Source organism: Mobula hypostoma, chromosome 22 (genome assembly GCF_963921235.1).
Source record: "Mobula hypostoma chromosome 22, sMobHyp1.1, whole genome shotgun sequence".
In the NCBI taxonomy this organism is placed as follows: Eukaryota; Metazoa; Chordata; class Chondrichthyes; order Myliobatiformes; family Myliobatidae; genus Mobula; species Mobula hypostoma.
Window position 1 is genome coordinate 54,924,801 of NC_086118.1, and position 27,531 is coordinate 54,952,331.

Consider the following 27,531-nt stretch of genomic DNA (forward strand, 5'->3'; position numbering starts at 1 on the left):
AATGGAGCTTTCCTGAGTTTCATAATAATATTATAAATCATAGCCGATGCACCTTTCTGACATGGATTAAGGTTAATTATCGAATCTAAAATATATATAGGAGGAAGCATTGGAAAGGAAGGAAGTATAGTACTTAGAAAATTTCTAACTTGTAAATATCTAAAAAAATGTATTCTTGATAGGTTATATTTATTAGATAATTGTTCAAAAGACATAAGGGAACCATCTAAAAATAAATCCAAAAACCGTAAAATACCCTTAGTCTTCCAAGTTTGAAAAGCGCGATCCGTAAAAGAGGGAGGAAAAAATATGTTACCTAAAATAGGAATCGCTAACCCGAATTGATTAAGATCAAAAAATTTTCTGAATTGAAACCAAATACGCAAAGCATATTTAACGATCGGATTAGAGACCTGCTTAAGGCGTTTCGAATCAAAAGGAAGAGATGAACCTAAAATAGAACCAAGTGTATAACCCTGAACAGATTGTAATTCCAATGCTACCCATTTAGGAATAGATAGTATATCCCGGTCAAGTAACCAAAATTTCATATGTCGAATATTAATAGCCCAATAATAAAATCTAAAGTTAGGTAATGCTAAACCTCCATCTCTCTTAGCTTTCTGTAAATGTATTTTACCCAGTCTCGGATTCTTATTCTGCCAAATAAATGAAGAAATTTTAGAGTCGACTTTATCAAAAAAAGATTTAGGAACGAAAATTGGTAATGCCTGAAACACATATAAAAATTTTGGCAAAAAAAACATCTTAACTGTATTAATACGACCAATCAAAGTTAAATATAAAGGAAACCATTTAGATGAAAGTTGAGTAATATGGTCTATTAATGGTAAAAAGTTAGTCTTAAATAAATCTTTATGTTTACAAGTAATTTTAATCCCAAGATATGAAAGGTAATTATTAATCAATTTAAATGGAAATTTATAATATAAGGGAAGATGTTTATTAATCGGAAAAAGTTCACTCTTACTAAGATTTAATTTATAACCTGAGAAAAGACCAAATTGTGCTAATAACTCTAAAACAGCAGGAATAGATCTCTCAGGATTAGAAATATATAAAAGTAAATCATCAGCATAGAGTGATAATTTATGGGACTTTAATCCCCGAGTTATCCCAGTAATATTTGAAGATTCTCGAATAGCAATTGCAAGAGGTTCTAATGCAATATCAAATAATAGGGGACTAAGAGGACAGCCTTGTCGAGTACCACGAAAGAGAGGAAAAAAAGGTGAGTTTAAAGAGTTAGTACGAACAGAGGCTAGATGTATTTATTAAATCATATGATTATTGATTGTAAATATCAGAAGATGCAGGATATACCAGATAATCAATTAATTTTTAGAGAGTCTTTGAATTTAAATTGTATGTTTCCATGGGAGGAGAGCAAAATCTGAGTAAGATTTATCCATTTCTTTGCACATGCAGAACCATACTGTGAAAGAGCTGGAGACTCGTGTGCAGCAGTTGACTGTGGAGGCTGAGAATAGCACCTTAGTGCGACAGAAACTGATTCAGGAAAAAGGAGAATTGGAGCAACGTTGTCAAGCAACTTGCCTCGAGTTGCAGGAGATAAAATTAAGGTACATGGTGTGCAGAAAATACAGGCTGAGTACCCCTTATCCAAAATTGCAAAATCTGAAAACCGCTGAAATCCAAACATTTTTTGAGCACTGACACGACGTCACAAATGTACAATTCCACAAGAAGCCGGGAAGGCTCCCGAGTGCAGCATAGACAATTCTGAGAAGTGACTTCATATATGAAATCACTTAACAGAAGTTAATGAAATATAGAAAAACACTGCATAAAGCAAAAATTGAAGATCGTATATCATCATTTTCAGAGTGAACATATGCTGCTTAACTGTATGCTGATCATGAAACAAGCAAAGATCTATCACGATGAACTGAAAATTGATGGTAATTGTGAATATTCAGTAGGCTGGTTGCAGAAATTTAAGGAAAGGAACAGCATTAAATTTTTAAGCGTTGCTGATGAAAATCTAGCATCAGAATAAGTCTACAATACTGATTGTTTTTATACTTTCCATAAAAACTAGAAAAAAAAGAAAAATACAATTAGCGTGTACTATAACCTTTTAATCAAAACACGACAACATAGGTGGAGACTGAACGCCTGCTGTTGCTTGTTCTTGTTCAGTAACTGATCAGGTATTCTCCCAATGCTGTTGTGCTGCTTTTGTTACCCGCACACATGATATTTTCATTATTTTAATGGTATGTAATAACTTTTACTGTAAGTACTTATGTGTGATGAACAAGGTTAAGACAAAAGACTGCTTACCAGTAGCACATAAGTTCAAGGTTGGAAATGATGATGATCCCAAGCTATCTCAGTATATATTACAAAATCTGAAAAAATCCAAAATCTATAATACTTTTGGCCCCAAGCATTTTGGATAAGAGGTACTCAACCTGTAGGATGAAATGCATTCTCGATCTCTCCCTGCAGCACAAAGACCAATCTAAAGAAAAAGTACATAGGGTAGAAAACAGGATTAAGTGGATAAAGTACCAACATTCCAATAAAACTAACCAAAAATCAACTTATTTTAAAAGAACATTTTGAATAGACTTGTAGGTTGAATAGGGTAGACAAACACGGTTGATATTATTTAGTCTTATCTGCCTGGATATTAACAGAAGATGGTAGCTCTTTCTAAACATGAGTTTCTGCAGATGCTGGAAATCCAGAGTAACACACATGAAGCGCCGAAGGAACTCAGAAGGTCAAGCAACATCTGAGGTTGTCTACCAGAAAGGTCAGAGCCGTCTCTATTTCCTGAGGAGACTGAGGTCCTTTAACATCTTTCGGACGATACTGAGGATGTTCTACGAGTCTGTGGTGGCCAGTGCGATCATGTTTGCTGTTGTGTGCTGGGGCAACAGCTGAGGGTAGCAGACACCAACAGAATCAACAAACTCATTTGTAAGGCCAGTGATGTTGTGGGGATGGAACTGGACTCTCTGACAGTGGTGTGTGAAAAGAGGATGCTGTCCAAGTTGCATGCCATCTTGGACAATGTCTCCCATCCACTACATAATGGACTGGTTGGGCACAGGAGTACATTCAACCAGAAACTCATTCCACCGAGATGCAACACAGAGCGTCATAGGAAGTCATTCCTGCCTGTGGCCATCAAACTTTACAACTCCTCCCTTGGAGGGTCAGACACCCTGAGCCAATAGGCTGGTCCTGGACTTATTTCCTGGCATAATTTACATATTACTATTTAATTATTTATGGTTTTATTACTATTTAATTATTTATTGTGCAACTGTAACAAAAACCAAATTTCCCTCGGGATCAATAAAGTATGACTATGACTATCTGTGGAGGACTAATGAAGAAAGATCTTGGCCCAAAACATCGACTGTTTATTCCCCTTCATAGATGCTGCCTGATCTGCCGAATTTCTTCAGGATGTTGGGTCCTTTAGAACAGGTGAATTGAAATGGGTTAACTGTAGTTAACCTCAATGTTCCAATGCATGCCTCAGTTAAAAATGTTTAATCTCTACGTCCAAGAATATATGACACCACATGCAGGAGAAGAAACTTATGAAGGTTTACAGCTGGTTTACAGCTGTATTACTACATGGGTTTTTAATAGGAATGGCATTTGGAGATTTAATGTGCTGCATCACTTCTGCATACATGATCTGTTTAAAAGAAAGGCAAACGCAAGTCCATAAAAGGGAATAAGATCTGAAAGTTCTTAACCAGACTCACCAGGATTGATAATGTGTATGTGAGAATCTTACCAGCTGAGTACATGCTCCCTTGTTAATAATGACAGAAAACTGAGGCCTGTTCTGCCCCAGCTGCATTGCAACCAGTTAGAAACTAGACAGTGAAGTTCCATGGGTAAGGTACTTTATATTCATTCCCACTGAGTTTGACTCTAGTCTTGAATGAAAATTACCTTGTCTCTATGCAACTAATTGGACACTGTGCCAACTTGTCTTTGGTGTACACACAAAATGCTGGAGGAACTCAGCAAGTCAGGTAGTATCTCTGGAGGAGAATATACAGTCAGTGTTTCCAGCTGAGAGGGGGGATTAGTGAACCCCTAATTCTACCTCTTCAGCATTTATTTCTGTAGATGCTATCTGACCTGCTGAATTCCTCCAGCATTTCAAAGTTCAAAGTAAATTTATTATCAAAATACATATATATCACCATATCCACCCCTGAGATTGAATTTCTTGCGGGCATTCACAGCAAATACAAGAAACTCAATTAAATCAATGAAAGAATGCACCCAACAGGACCGACAAACAACCAGTGTGAAAAAGACAACAAGCTGTGCAAATACAAAAAGAAAGAAATACTGAGAACATGAGATGAAGAGCCTTGAAAGTGAGTTCATAGGTTGTGCTTGTTGCTCAAGATTGCTAACGTCTGCAGAATCTCTTATACTTAGTCTTTTGTGTACGCAAGTATTCAGTCTAAGTCAGTGTTGTGTGCTTTTGAAGCTTGAAAGATTAAACTAACTGGAAATGTCATGGCCATGGAAAGTATTTAAATGGTTATGGGGCTGAGGTCTGGGACAGAGCTTTAATTTCAGCTTCATTGTGTCTGTTTAGAGAAATGGTAGTTATAAGGTATACCATAATGTTGTCCTTTACAACATTATTTGCACTGATTTGACCCAAGCAATATTTTCCCGATTATTTAATACCTATCACATTGTTCCATTTAAGTTTGAAAGTTTATGGTTCTAGCTTCATGTTGATGGAATAGCCGATTCCATACATCACATTGTATAATCGCCACCATCTTCATTGAGCAGCAATTACTAGAAAAGTGCAGGAAGTCTCAAATACAATATATGGCTTTATCCAATCTAGCAAACATCATTAACTCTGCCAAATGAGAACAATTGTGGAAAATTCTACTTGCATTTTTCTTCCCTCAGAAATTCCTCTCCCATTTTATGCCTGCTGCAGAGTGACAGGCAGGCCATAATTCCATCAAATATATCAATCAATGCTAGCTCAGACTGGTGTCAAACTTTGATCTTCCTTGTTTTAGTTTTATACCTTACCTCCAACTAGAATAAACAAATCTACAGGGTGAATGTGCAATCTCCACCACATCCACTACTGAACCAACTTCTGCCATTGAGATACAGTCTGCATGCAATGCTTCATCAAGTTCAATCTTGGACACTAAACTCAAAAGCTATTTGAGTTTAAAAACTTCAAGCACCCAACTTGATATGCTTTACATTAAACCTCCATAATATTAAGGTCTTTTACCTGCTGCTTAACTCAATGGCCCAAGTCCATGATGCGGCCATGTAAAAAGTGCAGATCACTTTAACATTTCTGGAATTACTTCGTAACTAAGGCAAGCGCAGTAGCGTAGCATAATTGCTTTACAGGGCTAACAATCACCAATTGCAGTTCAATTCCCGCTGCTGTTTGTAAGAAGTTTGCATCTTCTCCCTGAAGCCATGTGAGTTTTATCTGACTGCTCCAGTTTCCTCCAACATTCCAAAGATGTACCGTTAGACCATAGGAACGGATAGAGTTAGGGTTAGTAAGGTGTGGCCATGCTATGTTGGAGTCAGAAGCGTGGCAACATTTGGGGGTTGCCCTCAGCACAATCTTCACTGATGTGACTTGATAGAAATGATGCTTTTCACTGTCTGTTATCTGACTGCTGGGAAAACTAAGCAGCAACAGTAAATTTTAAATTAAGTTTCCAGTTTCACTGTGGAAGTCGGTTAAATGTTAATTAGATGCCCATCTATCCTCACCAGGCACTGAAGTACCTGAGCATCTATCAATGTAAAAAAGAAAAGTGCACATTTGTCAATATTTTGCAACACGCACAACACGCGTGTCCTCTACATCGATGAGACCCAATGCAGATTGGGGGACCGCTTCGTTGAGCACCTCTGCTTCATCCGCCGCAACAGACAAGATCCTCCAGTTGCCACCCACTTCAACTCTGCTTCCCATTCCCATTCGGATATGTCCTTACATGGCCTCCTCTACTGCCATGTTGAGGCCAAACTCAGGTTGGAGGAGCAACACCTCATATACCATCTGGGTAGTCTCAACCCCTTGGCATGAACATTGAATTCTCCGACTTCCGGTAATTTCCTCCCCCTCCCTACCCCCATCCCAGTTTCACTCTGCCCCCTCCTCCAGCTGCCTATCACCTCACTCATGGTTCCACCTCCTTCTACTACCCATTGTGCTTTCCCCTATTCCTTCTTCACCTTTCCTGCCTTTCCCCTCCCTGCTTCCCCTTCCCCACCCCTTGATCTTTCCCTTTACTAGTTTTTCACCTTGCACCTACCAGCCTTCTCCTTCCCACCCTCCCCCCACCTTCTTTATAGGGCCTTTACCCCTTCCCTCTTCAATGCTGACGAAAGGTCTCAGCCCAAAACGTTGACTGTTCATTTCCACAGATGCTGCCCAACTTGCTGAGTTCTTCCAGCGTGTTGTCTGTGTTGCTTTGACCCCAGCATCTGCAGAGTATTTTGTGTTTACGTTTGTCAACGTTTTGCTCTTTAACTTCCTGGTAGCAATTTGAGTTTACATCTCATCCCTAAATCTGTTAATTCAGTTGTTAGAATGGTCCCCAAATGCCAATATTGTCAGTTTTGACAAATAATATTTCTCCCTTGCTTTTCTTTATTTCACAGATATTAAGTTAAAACATTGCTGCTTGGCTAATTTCAAGCTTTTGTCGACCATTTCAAGAGCAAGTTTAAAGAAACTGAAGTTGTTTAAAGTCAATGCATGAATCATTTAAAAGCCAAAGCTTGGAATGTTGATTTGGTTATTACAAAAAGGGAACCTGATAACGACTGCACAATTAAATTGGCACTCAGTGAGCTTAATAACATGAGAAACACAGTTTTAATTTATCCTTTAATATTCTTTTGAAAGATGGCTGCATTTTTCATTCTGGTGCAAAAATGTGATTGGATTCCTCAAACAGAGAAATAATGCGGCTCGATATGGATTTGCACATTCAGTCTTTGATCACTTATGATTTTGATTTGCTTTAAAACTGTTTAAATATTTGCTAGAGGCTAGTTATAATGTGCTTCAAAATTAGCATTTGGCAAATAACATGTTTAGTTTTGAATATTTTGCATGAATAAGTGACCAGGCTGTTATAAAATGGGTTTTTGAAGAAATTCTGAAGGAAAAATGCAAAATAATGAAAACTGACTTTAAAATAATTTTAATAAAAGCTGAATATTTACTTTCACTCTTAGCTTGTGAAATACAGCATCATTTACCTATCATTAAACCATTGCAGATTAAAATCTTGTAATCTGAAAACTTGACAACATTTCTATTAAGTGATTACATTTTTAATGGACTTAATTTTTAATGCCAATTGAAGTTTATGTACTACTGAGATTGTTGAATGTAAAAATATCTGGATAAAAATCTGATCATATTATGCCAGCTGAAATCTAATCTCTTTCAACAAAAGTGTCATTATTTGTGATCCCTTATTTTATCCATCTGATGCATACATACCATTAAATAGCTTTAGCACTCTGTAATATAAATATCATTTAAGATGCTAATGATTTGCATATAGTTTATTGTTTCATTTATGGAATCTATAGTAGTAACATCTTAATAGTCCAGATGTTATCCTTAGGGTTTGGTAAACATTCACTGCATTACTAAATGTGCTTTGCCACAGTTTATTTTGTCATCTGGCTCTTCAGATGCAAACTACCACTACTACGTTGACTCAGGCCTAGGGGGCTGGTGTCAGATGCAAAGCAAGTTTTTAAATAGCTTACTGCTTTGAATAAATATATAATTCAAAGTCATTTTTAAATGGCTGTTTTTCAAAGTAGTAAAATATCCAGAATTGTGGCACAGAATCTGATATAATCTTTCAGTTAATGTGGTTTGAAAAGGAAGGTGTTGCTGGTTATTAACAGCTATTTGCAATCAAATATTATTTCATCTTCAGCAGTGTTCCAGAGAGAAATGTTTAAAACCTGACATTAATTAAGTATAAACTTGCTGTCAAAATGGACCTGGAAGAAAGCTGAAATTGTTATAATAAAATAAAAATGCTTCTCTTCCTTGTAGATACAACTCTCTTCAGAAAGAAAAGCAGCAGATGTTGGAGGACCATGAGAAAACCGGAAGGCAAATGCAAATTAAACATGACTCAGAGTTGAGCAATACGAAGCAAGAGCACGCACTCTCAGCTGCCAAGGTATATGAAGGCTATCCACCTGATCATCATATTTATATATCAGCCCTTGTCTCTAGGAGGTGATGTCCATTCCTCTTTCCCCAACCACCTACAAACAACTTGCTAATTTTCTTTTCTGTGCTACAAGCAAAGAATGAAAGCCTTCTTGGTGCACAGAGTGCCAAGCTCAATCTGCATTGATGATGCCTTGGACCTCATCTGCTATAAATGGCCAGTCCTCAAGGGAAATATTCCATAGACTCCCTGCACTTTCTCAGTCCAATGTGTTCTTCAGTCACCAAGCAATTTTTAGGCCGCCAATTTTAATGTTTTAAAATCTATGACTTCACTTGAGCATTGCAATTGTACCACTGGAATATTTTGTTTGTCTCTATTTGCTAAGATTGTTACAGTTGCTTCACAGCACCCTAATTATCCTTTAGAGTAAAGTCTTTATTTATTCATGTTTATTGCATTCAGTTTTGCTGTATTTGGAGTTTAAGAGTTATGCAGCTGTAAATTTTGAATATTGATATCACTGTTAATTTTCATTTCTCCCCTCATCAAACAGGCAGCTGCTGTTATCGAAGAGCTGGAGCAGAACGTCTGCCAACTGAAGAAAGAGCTGCAGGAGAATGAGCATCAGAAACAGCAACAGTTAAGGGTGGGTTTACAGAAGGCTAGGTGAAGATCACACACAAACCGATAAATGTTTCATTAGGGTCTAGTGAATTCATGTACATGATATTAGCATCTGATGAAGATCTCAGAGTCATAAAAATAGGCTCTTTCATCTATGCCAACCAAGATGACTTTCAGAGCTAATCTCATTTGCTTGTATCCCCCAAGTGTTCTGATCCACGTACCTATCCCAATGTTTAAAATGTTGTAATTGTAACAACAAACTATTTGATCGAGGAATTCAATGGGTTGAGCAATATTTAAGCAAGGAAAGAACATGTCAATGTTTCTATCAGGACTGAGACTAGAGAGGGGAGATAGCCCGTACAAAGAGAAGAGCAGTGGTGGGGCAGGAGCCTGAAGAGGGATAAAGGCAGGTTCAGCTAAGTAGGAGAAAAGTTGGGATGGAGATGGGAGACATTGGCAGGTAGATGATAGATAGAGACTGACAAAGAACGTGAAGGCAGGTGGAGTGAGATGTAAGGAGGGTAGGGTGAAGGTGAAGACGACTGATGGAAGGTGATGAGCGGGAACACAAAGGCTACCAGTGCTGGAATCTGATAAGTAAGGAAGGGAATAATGGGAATCATAAAGTTCAAAGTAAATTTATTACCAAAGTGTGGCGACCCACTTTCTAGCACACACGAACCAGCTCACGAAACGACGCGCGCCGGCAGAGAGGCCGGCTCCAAAAAGAGCACCAGGCCATCTTCACCAGCAGGGGGAAAATCCCGCGCACGGAAAGGGTCTGGGAATATGCATTCCCCACAGCAGTCCCGCCCGAGGAGGGCGGGAACGGGAAGGCTTTAAAGGAGGCCGCGAAGTTTGAATAAATCTCTTTTATTGCAACTCCAACTCACCGACTATGTGTCATTATTCTAGCGCTGTGTGTAGCACACCGCTACAATTGGTGACCTCGACGGCCCAAACGATATTTGGACCAGAGATGACCGACGCCGCATCTGTTCATGCAGTTTCGTTAAAACTACCAAGCTTCTGGACGCTGCAACCCTGCTTATGGTTCGAACAAGCAGAAGCACAATTCCACATTCGGCAGATAACCTTGGAGTCCACTCACTACTACTACGTGCTGAGCTCCCTCGACCAGGAGACAGCTGCACAAGTTGAGGAGTTTATATAGTTGCCCCTGGAGGACGGCAAATACACAGCTTTCAAAGCCCTGCTCATAAGGACTTTCAGAGTCTCACGGCGCAAACGAGCTGCCCGCTTACTGCACCTGGATGGTTTGGGAGACAGGCCGCTGTCGGCATTGATGAACGAAATGCTGGCCCTGGCCGAAGGACACAAACCCTGCCTCATGTTTGAGCAGGCGTTCCTAGAGCAACTGCCCGAGGACATATGCCTGCTGCTGTCTGACGCAAATTTCAGCGACCCCCAGGAGGTGGCGGCCCGGGCAGATGTGCTGTGGAATGCCAGGAAAGAGAGAAGGGCGTCCGTTGCACAGATCACCAAACCATGTGCCCAATGACAGACCAGACCAGGCCCGGCAGCAGAGCCTACAAAACCCGGCGACGAGAGTGAGGAGCCCAACGAACAATAGTGCTTCTACCACCAGCGGTGGGGCGCAGAGGCCCGCCGCTGTACACCGCCCTGCAAATTCCCGGGAAACGCCAGGGCCAGCTGCCGCTGACGGCTACGGCGGACAGCCTCCTGTATGTCTGGGACAAGCAGTCGGGATGCTGCTTTTTGGTCGACACCAGAGCAGAGATCAGCGTCTTACCTCCAACAAGTTACGACACCCGCAACAGAGAACCGGGACCCACCCTGAGGGCCGCAAATGGCAGCACAATATGGACCTACGGCACCCGCACGGTGCGGCTACAGTTCAGCTCCAGCCGGTTCACGTGGGACTTCACACTGGCCGCCATGGCCCAACCATTCCGTGGGGCATTTTTTTCTACGAGTCCACAGCCTGCTGGTCGACCTGCAAGGGAAGCGACTAGTCCACGCCAAGACTTTTCAAACGTTCTCCCTGGGTGAAGCCAAGTTGCCAGTCCCACACCTGGACTCCATCACGCTGTCCGACGACGAATTCACCAGGGTCCTGGCGGATTTCCCATCAGTTCTGACACCGCAGTTCACGGCAGCCATGCCCAGACACGGAGTATAGCACCACATCCCAACCCAGGGACCACCCCTCCATGCCCGTGCTCGAAGGCTTCCCCCGGACAAGCTCCGACTGGCGAAGGATGAGTTCAAGAAGATGGAGGAATTGGGGATCATACGACGGTCCGACAGCCCATGGGTCTTCCCCCTGCACATGGTGCCCAAGGCAACGGGGGGCTGGAGACCATGCGGCGACTACCGCAGGCTGAACGAGGCTACAACGCCAGACCGCTACCCTGTGCCGCACATTCAAGACTTTGCAGCAAACCTACACGGCGCTAGGATCTTTTCCAAGGTAGACCTCGTCCGGGGATACCATCAAATCTCGGTACATCCGGACGACATCCCCAAAACAGCACTCATCACCCCGTTTGGCCTAAAGAATGCTGCACAGACTTTCCAGCAGTTAATGGACGCAGTGGGATGCGACCTGGACTTTGCATTCATCTATTTGGACGACATCCTCATAGCCAGCAGTAGTTGTCAGGAGCATCTGTCCCACCTCCGTCAACTCTATGCCCGACTGAGCGAATTTGGCTTTACAATCAACCCGGCCAAATGCCAGTTCTGACTCGACACCATCGACTTCCTGGGCCACAGGATTACTAAAGGCGGGGCAACCCCTCTGCCCGCCAAGGTAGACACGGTCCGCCACTTCCCCCGACCCAACACAACCAAAGGCCTGCAGGAATTTGTGGGTATGGTGAATTTCTACCACCGTTTCCTCCCCTCAGCAGCCCGAGTCATGCGCCCCCTGTTCACCCTGATGTCGGGTAAGGGCAAGGACATTACCTGGGATGAAGATGCCGCGGCCACTTTCGTTAAAACTAAAGAAGCCTTGGCAAACGCCGTGATGCTAGTGCACCCCAGAACAGACATTCCTACTGCCCTCACGGTGGACGCACCCAACACAGCAGTCGGTGGAATGCTGGAACAACTCATCGAGGGCCGCTGGCAACCCCTGGCGTTCTTCAGCAAACACCTATGACCACCCAAACTCAAATACAGTGCTTTCGACCGGGAGCTATTGGCACTATACCTGGCAATCCGGCATTTCAGGTCCTTCTTAGAAGATAGGCCCTTCACTGCGTTCACGGACCACAATCTGCTTACCTTTGCGTTCACTAAGGTGTCCGACCCCTGGTCGTCCCGCCAGCAGCGACATCTGTCCTACATCTCCGAGTACATGACGGACATCCGGCATGTCTCGGGAAATGACAACGTCGTGGCGGACGCACTATCCAGACCTACCATACAGGCCCTGTCCCAGGGGGTGGACTATGCAATGCTGGCGGAGGGACAGCAGGCAGACGATGAGATCCCTAGTTACAGAACTGTGGTCTCCGGTTTGCAGCTCCAAGACCTCCCCGTAGGCCCAGGTGAGAAGACCCTACTGTGTGACACAGCTACCGGCCAACCCCGCCCCGTCGTCCCAGCAGCCTGGCGGCGGCGAGTTTTCAAGTCCATTCACAACTTAGCGCACCCCTCCATCAGGACAACCGTCCGGCTGGTCTCCAACAGGTTCGTGTGGCATGGACTTCGTAAACAGGTCAGTGAATGGGCCAAAACGTGCATGCAGTGCCAAACGGCCAAGGTGCAGCGGCACACCAAGGCTCCCCCGCAGCAGTTCGAACCCACCCGCCAGAGGTTCGACCACATTCATGTGGATATCGTGGGGCCCCTGCCAGTGTCACAAGGAGCGCGGTACCTCCTAACTATGATAGACCGGTTCACGAGATGGCCAGAGGCAGTCCCGCTCACCAACCACTCCCTGAGTAAAAAACCTTCCTCTAATATCCCCCTTGAACTTCCCACCCCTTACCTTAAAGCCATGTCCTCTTGTATTGAGCAGTGGTGCCCTGGGGAAGAGGCGCTGGCTATCCACTCTATCTATTCCTCTTAATATCTTGTATACCTCTATCATGTCTCCTCTCATCCTCCTTCTCTTCAAAGAGTAAAGCTCTAGCTCCTTTAATCTCTGATCATAATGCATACTCTCTAAACCAGGCAGCATCCTGGTAAATCTCCTCTGTACTCTTTCCAATGCTTCCACATCCTTCCTACAGTGAGGCGATCAGAACTGGACACAGTACTCCAAGTGTGGCCTAACCGGAGTTTTATAGAGCTGCATCATTACATCACGACTCTTAAGCTCTATCCCTCGACTTATGAAAGCTAACACCCCATAAGCTTTCTTAACTACCCTATCCACCTGTGAGGCAACTTTCAGGGATCTGTGGACATGTACCCCCAGATCCCTCTGCTCCTCCATACTACCAAGTATCCTGTCATTTACTTTGTACTCTGCCTTGGAGATTGTCCTTCCAAAGTGTTCTACCTCACACTTCTCCGGGTTGAACTCCATCTGCCACTTCTCAGCCCACTTCTGCAACCTGTCAATATCTCTCTGCAATCTTTGACAATCCTCTACACTATCTACAACACCATGTGTCATCTGCAAACTTGCCAACCCACCCTTCTACCCCTACATCCAGGTTGTTAATAAAAATTATGAAAAGTAGAGGTCCCAGAACAGATCCTTGTGGGACACCACTAGTCACAATCCTCCAATCTGAATGTACCCTCTCCACCACGACCCTCTGCCTTCTGCAGGCAAGCCAATTCTGAATCCACCTGGCCAAACTTCCCTGGATCCCATGCCTTCTGACTTTCTGAATAAGCCTACCATGTGGAACCTTGTCAAATGCCTTACTAAAATCCATATAGATCACATCCACTGCACTACCCTCATCTGTATGCCTGGTCACCTCCTCAAAGAACTCTATTGAAGTTGAGTAAAGTTTTCCCATCTGGTTCAGTAGCCTGATGATTGAGGGGTAATAACTGTTCCTGAATCTGGTGGTGTGGGTGAAGCTCCTGTACCATTGGTGGTGGGGGGGAGTGAATGGCAGATGGAACTAGAACCAGATAGGGAAGTGAGGGGAAACCCTGCAGGTGAAATGTGTGTAGTGGATAGATGGAACCAGGAGGGGGAGGGGCATGAAAATGGGTGGTAGAAGTACAAACGTTTGTAGTTGTACCAATTGAACTTCATAGCCACTACACCCTGTTTAAAAAATCTGCCTCTTGGGTTCCTTTAATCTTCTCCTCTGACTTTAAACCTATGCCCTCTGGTTTTATTCTCTCATACCTAGTAAAAATAAAAAGTCGTGTCAGTATATTATCTATATGTCTCTCATGAATTTATAAACCTCAAAAGTGCAATCCCTCAATCTCCTTCATTCTGGGAGAAACAGTCTCAAACTATCCAGCCTTCTTGTAACTTTAGCCCTCCAGTCCTGGCAATATCATGAATCTTTTTTGCACCCTCTCTAGCTTAATTGTAACCTTCGTATTGTACTCTACCTTAACTGCACACAATATTTCTGGTGTGGTCTCAGCAACATCTTGTAGGTCTGTATGTAATGTGATGTCCTAACTCTTGTGCTCAATGCCTGACCGATGAAAGAAAATGTTCCATGCACCTTGTTCACCACCTTGTCTGCTGTGAAGCCCTATGTCTCTCTGTTCTGCAGTACTGCTCAGACCCTGTTATTTACTGTAAATGTCTCGTCCTGGTTTAACTTCCTAAAATACAGCACTTTGTTTCATTTCCATTCTTGCCCCATTTTCCCAGTTGATCTAGATCCCACTGTCGCCTTGGGCAACCTTCTCTACCCACATTGCTAATTTTGGTGTCATCAACAAAGAAAAACTACATTCTCATCTAGGTCAATACGTAGAGATGACAAACACCAGTGGACGCAGTACCAAACCTGTTTGTATACCACTGGCCACAGGCCTCCAGTCTGAAAAACAATTTCCACTACTACCTTCTGTCTCCTTTTTCCAGTTATGTAAGTTTTTCCAGTTATGGATCCTTTGTGGTCCAACCATCTGAACCCTGTCAGAACTTTGCTAGAGTCCACATAGATAATGTCTACCACCATACCCTGGTCAGTCCTCTTGGTCACCTCTTCACGAAATTCAATCAAATTTGCGCAATATGATTTGCCAAGCACAAAGCTATGTTGCCTAACCCTAATTATTCTTTGCCTTTCCACATGCAGACTGATTCTGTCTCCCAGAATCCCTTCCAATGATTTTCGACCACTGTAGTTATGATCCACAGCCTGTATTTCTTTGGTTTGATCTTACCAAGGCCCCTGCAATTTTTCCTTTGCTTCTCACAATATTGTAGGATATGCTTGATCAAGCCCTGGGGATTCATCTATCTTTATGCACCTCAACACCACCAACAATTCTTCCTTCAGAATACTGATTTTTTTTCAATCACTTTTCTCTTCACTGAATTCTTTAGCTTCCATGATCTTCACAGTAAATGCAGATGAAAAGTATTCATTTAAGACTGCCTATCTCCTGAAGCTCTGCACATAAACAGGGACTGGTTCTCTCCCTGGTTACACTTTTACTCTTAGAAAATATCATAGTATTTTCCTTTTCTTATCTGACAAGAGTATACTTATGCCCATTCTTGCCTTCCTAATTTCCTCCTTAATTATACTGCTATATCCTTTATAATCCTTATTATATCTGCTTGATCCTAACTCCCTATATCTGACATATATGTCCTTACACATCTGGAGATGAAAGATGCTTATGTGAGAGTGCTGTTTTTGGATTACAGTTCAGCATTCAACACTATAATTTGCTCCAGGCTCGACAAGAAGCTCAGAGACCTCGGCCTTCACCCTGCCTTGTGTAGCTGGACTTCCTGTCAGATTGCTGGCAGGTGGTAAGAGTGGACTCCCTCACCTCTGTCCCTCTGACCCTCAACACAGGTGCCCCTCAGGGCTGTGTACTAAGTCCCCTCCTTTACTCTCTGTATACCCATGACTGTGTTGCCACCCACAGCTCCAATCTGCTAATTAAATTTGCTGACGACACTACACTGATTGGCCTGATCTCAAATAGTAATGAGGCAGCCAACAGAGAAGTCATCACCCTGACACAGTGGTGTCAAGTAAACAACCTCTCCCGCAATATTGCAAATACAAAAGAGCTGGTTGTGGACTACAGGAGGAATGGAGACAAGCCAACATCTATTGACATCAATGGATCTGGGGTTGAGAGGGTGAACAGCTTTAAGTTCCTCGGCATACACGTCACTGAGGATCTGACGTGGTCTGTACATACTGGCTGTGTGGTGAAAAAGGCACAGCAGCACTTCTTTCACCTCAGGCAGTTGAAGAAGTTAGGCAGTGAACCCAAGAACTTTCTGCGGGGGCACGATTGAGAGCATCCTGACTGGCTACATCACTGCCTGGTGTGGGAACTTTACCTCCCTCAATCACAGGATTCTACAGAGAGTGCTGTGGACAGCTCAGCACATGTGTTGATATGAACTTACCACTATTCAGGATATTTACATGTGTAAAAAGAGCCCGAAGGATCATTAGGGACCCGAGTCACCCCAACCACAAACTGTTCCAACTGCTGGCATCTGGGAAACGGTACTGCATCTTAAAGGCCAGGACCAACCAACGCAGGGGCAGGTTCTTGCACTAGGCCATCAGACTGATTAATTCATGCTGATACAATTGTATTTCTTTGTTATATTGACTGTCCTGTTGTACATACTATTTATTTTAAATTACTATAAATTGCACATTGCACGTTTAGACAGAGACGTAACGTAAAGATTTTTACTCTTCATGTATATGAAGGATGTAAGTAATAAAGTCAATTCAATTCAATATGCATCCCTTTTCCTGACTGACCAGAGACTCAATATCCCTTGTCATTGAGGCTGACCCTTGGCCTTTACCCTAACAGCAACATATTGGTCCTGAACTCTGCCAATCTCACTTTTAAAAGCCACCCACTTGCCTGACGTCCATTCACCTGCCAATTTCTGAATCCAGGAAAAATATCTACTGAAATTAGTTGCTTTTATTTAGTTAGTTCCTCTGCTAGTTTCATTGGAAGTGATGCCATGAGGTATATTTTGGAGAGAAAATACAAAAATCTAAGGTGCAAAGGAATTTGGGCATCCTTGTGCAGGATTTCCTAGAGGTTAACTTGCAGGTTGAGTCTGTGGTGAGGAAGGAAAATGCAATGTTAGCATTCATTTCAAGAGAACTGGAATATAAAAACAAGGATTTAATGTTGAGACTTTATAAAACTCTGGTGAGGCCTCACCTGGAGTATTGTGAGCAGGTTTGGATCCCTTATCTTTGCTGAAACTAGAGAGGGTTCAAAGGAGGTTTACCAAAAGGATTCCATGATTGAATGGATTGTTATATGAAGAGCGTTTGATGGCTCTGGGCCTGTATTCTCTCTGGAATTCAGAAGATTGATGGGTGACCTAATTGAAGCCTATTGAATGGTGAAAGGCCTTGATAGAGTGGAGGTGGAGAGGATGTTTCCTATGGTGGGAGAGTCTTAAGACCAGAGGATACAGCATCAAAATAGAGGGGCCATCCTTTTAGAATGGAGATGAGGAATTTCTTTAGCTGGAGAGTGGTGAATCAGTGGAATTCTTTGCCACAGGCAGCTGTGGAGGCCAAATCTTTATATATATTTAAGGCTGAGGTTGATAGGAAGCAAACTGAATCAGCCTTGATGAAGTGGTGGAGCAAACTCTATGGGCCAAATGGCCTAATTCTGTCCTATATTTTATGGTCTTACAAGTCAAACACTGTGTGGAAAATATATTTGAACCGTAAGTCCTATTTCAATTAACTTGTCGAATAACCCATTAGAGGAAGCCCTGTAAGTTGTGTATATTTCATCCACATTTCATCCTGCAAAGGAGTAATTTTGGCGTGATATTGGTTGAAAAACTGAAAATACACTTCAGCTAAGGCTAAGCTTTTCATCTTTGAAAACAAATTAACTAGAGTGAGCTTTGAGCATGATGCTGGAAATCCAAATTTGAATTTACATAATGTATTTTTCTCGTAAGTCCAAAACAATCCAAGGGTGAATAGATTAAGCGTATAATAAGCATTCTATGAAAGTACTGAATTCTAATTGAAAATACAAAAAAAAACTGCTGATTTGTTAAATCTCTTTGTTTTATATATTTGTTTTTGTTGAGTTTAATATTGTAGTACTTCTAATATTTTGCTTCATTTTGTATGTGCTTATGTTCAAATTTATATTTTTTTTATTTGTTAAAATGCTAGATTACTTAAACATTTTAAGATAGATCTCAGTGGATGAGTGGCTTTCAAGGTTTGGCAAAATATAGCCTGCGATGCAGCAACTATAACACCACAAACAATGAGTGTGTTGGAAACTACCTTTTATTGACTACAAATATCAAGATTTGAATTGTGGGAGTTTTTGTATCTGACCAAAGTTAACACCATTAATCAATATTCAACTGAGGTTAAAGTGCAGATGGCCGGTTCTTAGATGGGGTCAGAATAAGACCCAACATCAGTGGACAGTGGGTTAAATAGCTTGCTGTTAATTGCTAACAATCTGCTGGAAGAACTCAGTAAGTCATGCAGCATCTGTGGGAGGAAAGGAACTCTCAATATTTCAGGTTGAAACGAAATGTTGACATGTCCTTTCCTGCCACAGATGCTGCTCAACCAATTTGAGTTCCTCTAATGGATATTTGTTGCTGCAGCTTCCACCATCTGCAGTCTCCTGTACCTCTTTCTCTGCTGTTTGTGACTCTTCTTATTGATTTAGAACACATTTAGGTGAGACTTGGGAAATCTGATGAATCAACATCTACCAAAAATGTATAGAATGAGCATAATATTGTGATTAAATATGTGTTGATGAGGCATTATCATTTTTATAGAACCTATTTTCTGTAATAATAAGATTTTATTTTATCATTTTTGATGTGCTATTTTATATTTATGGAAACTGGTATTAGATAGATAATTTATTGATCCCAAAGGAAATTTCAGTGTCACAGTAGCATTACAAGTGCATAGATATCAAAATATACAAATATTAGAAGAAAAACCATGATCTGTATCTGAAACCTTTGTACTTTTCAGGTTGGACTAGAAAACTGGTCAAGTTGTTAACAGCGTTTTTCTGTAAATGACATGTTAGCTTAACTCATAGTGGCACTGGCATGTGCAATTATGTCAACTGGCATTGTAATGTCTCCCCAACCAGTCTTTGGCAATATCCTGAACTATGTCTCACCCTTGCACAATTTTTAACCCAACTCTTTCACCGCATTTCCTAACCCTCACCCTATTATGGCTAGAACCTCCCTCCAAGCCAGGAAAGATGGTACCTTGGGGTCATTCAAAGGGCCAGGCTACTAAGAGTTGCCAGGTCAAATTTGGCTTGTTGATCATAGTTTCATTGTTGTTAACCTAGAAAGCAAAGGTCAACATGAACAAGAGGAAGTCATTACCTGAAAATTTCCCTCAAATCATGTCATCCTTGCTTTTAATGCCTACAATTAGAAAATCTTGGCATCATCACTCACAACATTATAGGAGTATGCTCACCACGAGAGTTGCTTTTGGTCAAGAAAGTGGCTCATTTGCGGTTTGGGATGGGCAGTAACGAGCTTTGGTCCTGCTTTCATTCCAAATGAATTAAAATTTGCAACAATCAGCTTGTCTAAACCAATGGCATAAAGATATTTTGTGTCTGACAAAGATGATAGACGAATAGGCTAATAGATTAAATGTGTTGCAAGAGCTGTCCAGTGAGTCAACTCCCTCAGTTTTCAGTGTACTAGCACAATCTTTAGCCATCTGAGGAAAAAGGGTATCAAAGATTAAGGACCCAAAAGCCACCACAAAACTAACTTTCTCTGGCCATGCTTCTGGGACTTGAGAATAAGCATCTCAAAGCTTTGTAGAGGTTCCACCAAAACTGTCTGCAAAATGCTAAAAACCTACTGGCAGCATGAATGAATCTCTTCCAAACCAATATTCAGTCTCCCCTCAAATGTCGGTGTCTTTTCCGAAACAGTATTTCCAGTATCAATCCCCTAATTGAATTCGGCTACCCCACTCACATACCTAACCCTGAAATCTTGAGATAGATACTCCATTCTAAGCGCTGTCATGCCAACAGGTTTCTAGGTGGAAAAAGGAAACAATTGAAGTATGTTCTCAACCAAATATTTGTTCAACCAAAGCAGAAATAATCAGTTAAAATGTCAAAAGAAAGGGGAAGTGGGGGTGGGGGGAGAGATAAGAAAACTAAAAAAAAGGCAGGGATTTTGAATTAGAAAAAATAATGAAGATGAGATCAGGAGGAAGTTGGATTTTAAAAGAGCAAAGTGCTAAACAAAATCAAGATAAGACAGAGAATTTGAGGCACTGTCAAGAGATATGCATGTGAAAGCTTAAAACTTTTCATTCTGTTGAAGGATTAGAAGTATTAACTATCTGTATAAGGATATAAAAATTACAGGATGTAGTATTCTGTGACTTCTGGTTATAACATTTCAGTTGTATGGTTAATAGTTTTAAACTGCCATTCAGATCGCTGTCCAGATCAATTGAATGAAGTGAGAAGTTGCAATGATCTGGTATTTAGAATGGAACAAGAGTTGAAAGCATTTAAAAATATAAAATAAAAAATAAAGAGCAAAGATCAATGAAATGCATTATACAACAAAAAAAAATCCAGCAAAGTCAGCAGACAAAGTCATTGGATCACCAGTGGAAACAAGTTAAGAGTTGAAATAAGTGAAAGATAAATATTTTTCTTTGAAGCTGAGAATAAATGGGTCAAAAAAGAAAATTTTCTGGACAAATAAGGGAGTTAAAATGAGAGTTTTAAACGAAACAATATGATTATAGAACTATGGAGGATATGAAAGAAGGAGAAGGAAATGTGAAAGGGTCTAAAAGAGTATGGATAAAATAACTAATGGATAATCAAAGGGAATATAGACTTTACTGAGTATCTAAAAGGATCACAGTAATGGAGAGATAATGTGGTTGCAGCAGAAGTATGAAATAACTATGAAATTGACTTTCAGAAATGCTGGAGAAGAGAGAATAGCAATGGAAGTGGAGAATATTGAACAGTTATGGAGATAATTAGAGAGCTGTTGGTTCTAGAAAAAGTGAGCAGAACGTAAACCATAAAATGTACTGGGGTACAAGTATTATTTCTCTCAAGTCTGGTGATTTTTTTCTACCCCCCTCCGGGAAGCAAAAACACAGAAGAATGCCAGAAAGAAAGAGTGGTGTAAACTATCCATGGACTACATATTAAAATCAGAATCTGCTTGGAATCAGGATACACAACATTTAATCTGTTATTTTTTAATTTAAAGTCACATGATATAGATGAAGAGAATGTGGTAGATTTATTCCTTTTTTTTTGGAATATAATCACAGAGGTATTGATGACATCCAGGCATATCTGATATAGGAGCTGGAAACCTTCAGAGAAACCGTTATTTGGGTTTCCTGGAAGAATGTTTTGCTGATGAACAGCATGGAAATATGAGCACAATTGATCTATCTATTGTAATCTTTGCAAACTTAAATTACCTCATGATCACAAGCACGTTTTGCCTGTTGATATCTGAGCACATTAATACCTTCTCTTCTTATGTCAGTTATTTATCGAACTACACTTATCTGAAGAGCCTTGGGATGCTTTTCAAGGTAAAAGATTGTAATTAAATGCAAGGTATTCCATTGCCTTCATCAAAAAAGAGGATATGCCTCTTCCCAATTCTCCTTGAGCAATGAAGGAGTTGCACTCCCATGTGCCAACACCTCGAAGAGTGAGAGTAGAACATTGGCTGTGGGAGTGTTCATGTCAACTTTATCTCACCTGAGACCAAGATACAGTCCTTGAATTTCTCAAATGTACTTTTTAGTTCGATAACTGTTAATCTGTGCCTATAAATTAAATTTGTAATTTGAGATCATTAGTTTCTTTCTTTACATTATTTAGTACCATTAGTATGTTTATTTGTGTATATTTTTTCAGAAACAAGCAGGAAGGTTTGAAGAAGAAAGACTGCAGCTGGAGCGTCTTCATGAACGGAAGGTAATGAAGGGAATGTCTGTTACAAATACATCATGTCAACTACTGATGGGGCATCGAAAGTCATACAAGCACAAATTGCTGTAGAAGTTTTTTTTAGGAATTATAAGTGGAGAACTTTTAAGTGTTATATGTATTGAAGAGTGACCATGCTGTGATTAATTTGCAATATAGTTGATGGATATTTAATCCATTTAGTTTTAATGCAGCTACTACCACAAACAAGAAGATTAGAATTCTTGAAATCAGATAAAAATGAACATAGAACTGCACAGGAACACGGCCCTTTGACTCACCATGTCTGTGCCAATCATGAAGCCGATGTAACTAATCCGAACGTCCTGCTCATAATTCACATCCCTCTTTTCCCTGCCTCTTCACGTATCTGTTGAAGTGCCTTGCCAACATACCTAGTCACCTTCCTCGCTGTGTAAAACACTTGCTGCTCAAACTTTCTATAACTACCCCCCACCCCCACTCTTCCTGCATTTGGCATTTTCTCCCTAGCCTACCTGTGCCTTTCATAAATTTATATATTTTTAGCAGGTCGCCTCCTTAGCCTCTGATGCTTTGGAGAAAGCAATAACATTTGTTTAGCCTCTCTTTATATTAATGCACTCCAATCCAGGCAACATCCTGCTGAATCCCTTCTGAGCCCTTTCCAAAGTCTCCACATCTGAGTTATGGTCCTAGTGGTTCTGTTGCAAAATATATCTTTGTTTCAAATTTGAGAGGCCATTGGCTTGTAAAATTCCAGTAGCATTCAGTCCTGGGAATAATTTCCTTAATAATTTTCACAGTGGTTTGAGTCTAAGGTTCAGGAAACAGATATAGATCATGAAGTTAGGGAGGGTGTTCTATATATTTTTAGAAATGCTGATACTAGGGCTTGCAGGATGGCTGTTTTGTTGACTAAACCAGTAGTTATTGTCCATCCCTAATTATCCCTTTGAATGAGTGGCTCGCTAGGCTATTTCAGAGGCCGATTAAAAATAACCAAGTGCTCTGGATCTGGAGCTGCTTAGATCCTTCAAAGGATAAGAGTGGCAGGTTTCTGCCTTGAAGGACATTATTGAACCAGGTGGGTATTTATGACAATCTATAAAGATAAAGATTAGCTTTATTTGTTGCATGTACATTGAAACCTCGGAACATACAACAACCAGCACAGTCCGAGAATGTGCTGGGGCAGCCTGCAAGCATCACCATACTTCTGGCACCAACATAGCATGTCCACAACTTAGTAAACCTAACTTGTATCCTTGCAATGTCAGAATCAGAATCAGGTTTATTAACACCGGCATGGGATGTGAAATTTGTTAACTTAGCAGCAGCAGTTCAATGCAATACATATTATAGAAGAAAAAAAATAAAATAATAATAAGTAAAACAATTATAGTGTACATATATTGAATAGATTAAAATTCATGCAAAAAACAGAAATAATATATATTAAAAAAGTGTGGTAGTGCCCAAGGGTTCAATGTCCATTTAGGAATCAGATGACAGAGGGGAAGAAGCTGTTCCTGAATTACTGAGTGTGTGCCTTCAGGTTTCTGTACCTCCTACCTGATGGAAACAGTGAGAAAAGGGCATCAGTTAATTGCACTTTTTAATTATTTTTGGAAAAGGTGCAAGGTTCAGTAAGTTCAACGATGTACCACATCCAAGAACAACTAAGCAGGGTGTATACCATCACTGAAAAACCTTTGCCAAACATTTAATCACTTTCTTCTTTAAAGCTGTACTGTGATATTAGTCACAGAACTACCTGTGCTTGATCTTTATGACAGAAATGTCTGCATCTGTTAAAGAATGTGCTTCAGTAGTTTCTGTTTGGGAGTAGTTTCCTTGCAATTGTAAAGTAGCTGAAGAGTTAAAATAAGAGAAGCCGAAACATCTTAAATTAACCAGTTCTGGTTGCAGTCATGTGCTTGCTTTGTCATTTTGAACTAGATGTAGTAAAATTGAAAGTTGACAGTTGCCACTGACGGATGAAAGTTGGTGAAAGAATTCAATATATGCAAAACACACCTGCTTTGTGTTGTTGACCTGTTGCTTTGTATCCCAGTAAAGCTGTAAAAGACTGGCAGTGCTGCACTAGCTGTCAAGTCCAGTAATTAGAACAGCTGCAAGTATCTTTTTTATACCTCTAGGGAATGTAAAATATGGGCTAATGTTTCCTTTAAGCAATTTCTTTAAAATATCACAAGGCACAGAAGGATCTCTAATTTTCACTAAGGTAACAAAGAAAGTTCAGTGGAGGATGGTTGAAAGAAAAGCCTGATGCTTTAGCTTGTTAAAATAGTCACCTTGCCATAGCTGACTGTTCATTTGCTTTGTCTTCAATTTCAGCATTAGTAATAGCAAGTACCACTAGTTTAAAGTTTTGTTTATTAATCATTCGTGCAGCAGGAAATAAATGTAGAACCTAATGATTTATATTTATTTTATTTTATGACTATTATTTCCTCACACTCTTGGAATTTCAATCATCACCATGATCCAGAAAATGTGTGAATGACCTGTCACTAAACTGATCCTAATCTAGGAAGCAATTCCAAATATTTTGGGAAGTAGTGCCTGATATTTCTGTTCTTATGTAATTCCTAATTACCTTCCTACTAGAATATGACTGCCAACAGGAATGCATCAATCTAGAGGACTCCTGGGACAAACACAATATTGTCAATCCATGGTTTCTTGTATTGTTGTTAGTTTTGGCCTGACCAGGGCTTTAAAACCCGTTGTCACTGGAAATACTCCTATTGTTTTCACCCTGCAAAATATTTTACTTCAACAGCATTGGAGAAATGCAGGTAATAGCATTAAACATTAGTGTGGGTGTGCATTATATAGAATAAATTCTAGGAAGAAGTGGAGATAGTAAGTGTGGAGTTCTGAGAGAAAGCTGCACAATACGGTTCTACTGGAGATAGTGCTAGCCCACAGTAGCAATATCTCTTGTTTTTGCAGAACCAGTTAGTAACTGAGTACATTAATTGATTGAAGGGTGCCATTATAAATGGAGGAAATGGAAAAGTACTTCTTTTCAGAATTTCAAAAGTGCTTTGTCTTTAGATGAAAGGTGCAGGTTAGTCTTCCATATGTAGAACAAATTCAGAGTGATGCTCACTTGCCAGTTCAGCTGTTGGATTGGTTGCTTCTGGATGATTGGTTGACAACATTTCCATCCCTGTGTAGGTTGTGTGCTCACTTGGAACAGGAGGTAGATGGAATAGAGCAGGTGAAATGTTTAAAGCATTCAGGGAATAATGACATTATGATGTTGTGCTGTCAGACAATGTGTCCACCTGTTTCACCCTTTGCATATCCCCGTCATTCCCACTCTGAGCTACAATTTTCTTCCCTGACAGAAAGACCAAAAATGTGTTTGAGCCTACAATGATTGGCCCCAAAACTTCATAAGTTATCGAGATTCCATATTGTTATTATCAAAGATCAAGAGGAAATCATATTTTAACTATTTTAGCAAATTTTATTTACTAAACTGTGATGGAATTTGGAGAGCATTTGATTTGTTTGCTGCAGTTCTTTTCTCTTGATATCAAATCTTCTAAAATTGTGACAATTAATTTTGTTGCTGTATTACACACAAAAGAAATAAGTAATTTAATTTTTATTTTACCCTAGATTCACAACTTGTTGACCGAAAGAGACCAAGAGAAAGCAAATGCACAGAAGCAAATTTGCAAATTGGAGGAAGCTGTTCGGTAAAAAGAAGTTTTTTATTACTTTATTTCACAAAAATAGTTAATATCATCTTTGTTCCTTTAAGTCAATCTGGATTTAAATTTAGTGCCAGTATTGAATATAATGCTGATGTGTTAAACTGACTTAAATGTGTTATTTCCAATGGCTACTGAAGATATTATAATAATTGTAGAATAACGGGAATTCTATCAATGTCTGAGGCAGCTCTTCTCTGTTAATAGTAATATCATTTTACTCAGTTCCTCACTAGAAGGGACTTGTTGTGTGCAATAACTGAATAGCAAAAAAATTTTGCTCATTTTTAAATACAGAGACCTGTCTTTGAGGAATGTCAAGTCAAGTCAAGTCACTTTTTATTGTCATTTTGACTATAACTGCTGGTACAGTACACAGTAAAAACGAGACAATGTTTTTCAGGACCATGGTGCTACATGAAACAATACAAAAACTACACTGAACTACGTAAGAAAAAAACACAAAAACTACACTAGATTACAGACCTACCCAGGACTGCGTGAAGTGCACAAAACAGTGCAGGCATTACAATAAATAATAAACAAGACAATAGGCACGGTAGACGGCAGTAGGTTGGTGTCAGTCCAGGCTCTGGGTATTGAGGAGTCTGATGGCTTTGAGGAAGAAACTGTTACATAGTCTGGTCGTGAGAGCCCGAATGCTTCGGTGCCTTTTTCCAGATGGCAGGAGAGAGAAGAGTTTGTATGAGGGGTGCGTGGGGTCCTTCATAATGCTGTTTGCTTTACGGATACAGCGTGTGGTGTAAATATCTGTAATGGCAGGAAGAGAGACCCCGATGATCTTCTCAGCTGAAGTATTTATGGATTCAAATAATTCTCCCCCTACAAATTCAGTTGTAAGATAAATCATGAAAGACACAAGTTTTACTGGAAGGAATTCTTGGTGATTTCTCATACACAGGTAGCAGTCCATGGGCAGATGGTTTGTCAGGTGAAACTTGCAAGCAGAATGTAAGCTTGTTAGCCACAGTTTCATGACTTACTAGGATTCCTGTGGTTCAGGTATCTTCTGCTTGGACACAAGAAGCAAGATGCTGGAAATCTAGAGCAATACGCACAGTGTGCTGAAAGAGCTCAGCAGGTCCGGCAGCATCTATGGATGGGAATAAACAGTCTACATTTCAGACCGAGACCCTTCATTAGAACTGGAAAGGAAGTGGTGAAAAGTCGGAATAAGAAGGCGGGGGAGAGGAAGAAGTAGTACAAGGTGGCAGGTGATAGGTGAAACAGGGAGAGGGTGAGGGGTGAAGTAAAGAGCTGGGAAGTTGAATGGTGAAAGAGATAAAGGTCTGGAGAAGGGGCAATCTGATAGAAGGGGACAGAAGACCATGGAAGAAAGGGAATGGGGAGGAGCATCAGAGAGATGTGATGAGCAGATAAGAAGAGAAGGTGTAAGAGGGAAACAAGAATGGGGAATGGTGAAGGAGGGGAAGGGTTAATTACTGGAATTTTGGGAAATCAATGTTCATGCTATCAGGTTGGGGGCTACTCAGACAGGATATAAGGGGCGGGTAGACAAGGGAGTCGCATAGGGAGCAATCCCTGCAGAAAGCTGAAAGTTCGGGGAAGGAAAGATGTGCTTGGTGGTGGGATCCTGTTGGAGATGGCAGAAGCTACGGAGAATTACGTGTTGGATGAGGAGGCTTGTAGGGTGGTAAGTGAGAACAAGTGATCGGTTACGTTTATTTCAGTACCCTTTAAGAAGGACACAGAAAGAAGTAAACTTTGAAATTATA

At 40.8% G+C, this 27,531-nt stretch overlaps 1 protein-coding gene across 4 annotated transcripts in view; it reads left to right on the plus strand.

Annotated features, from left to right (window-relative positions):
* The window catches only part of cep112 (centrosomal protein 112), a 553,075-nt gene that overhangs the window by 210,482 nt on the left and 315,062 nt on the right, over positions 1 to 27,531 (plus strand). For all 4 annotated transcript variants that reach the window (XM_063030627.1, XM_063030631.1, XM_063030630.1 and 1 more), the window contains exons 13-17: positions 1,450 to 1,604; positions 8,135 to 8,264; positions 8,815 to 8,907; positions 21,969 to 22,028; positions 25,680 to 25,759. In XM_063030627.1, coding sequence (XP_062886697.1) covers positions 1,450 to 1,604; positions 8,135 to 8,264; positions 8,815 to 8,907; positions 21,969 to 22,028; positions 25,680 to 25,759 — 518 coding nt within the window. The remainder of the gene's footprint in view (positions 1 to 1,449; positions 1,605 to 8,134; positions 8,265 to 8,814; positions 8,908 to 21,968; positions 22,029 to 25,679; positions 25,760 to 27,531) is intronic.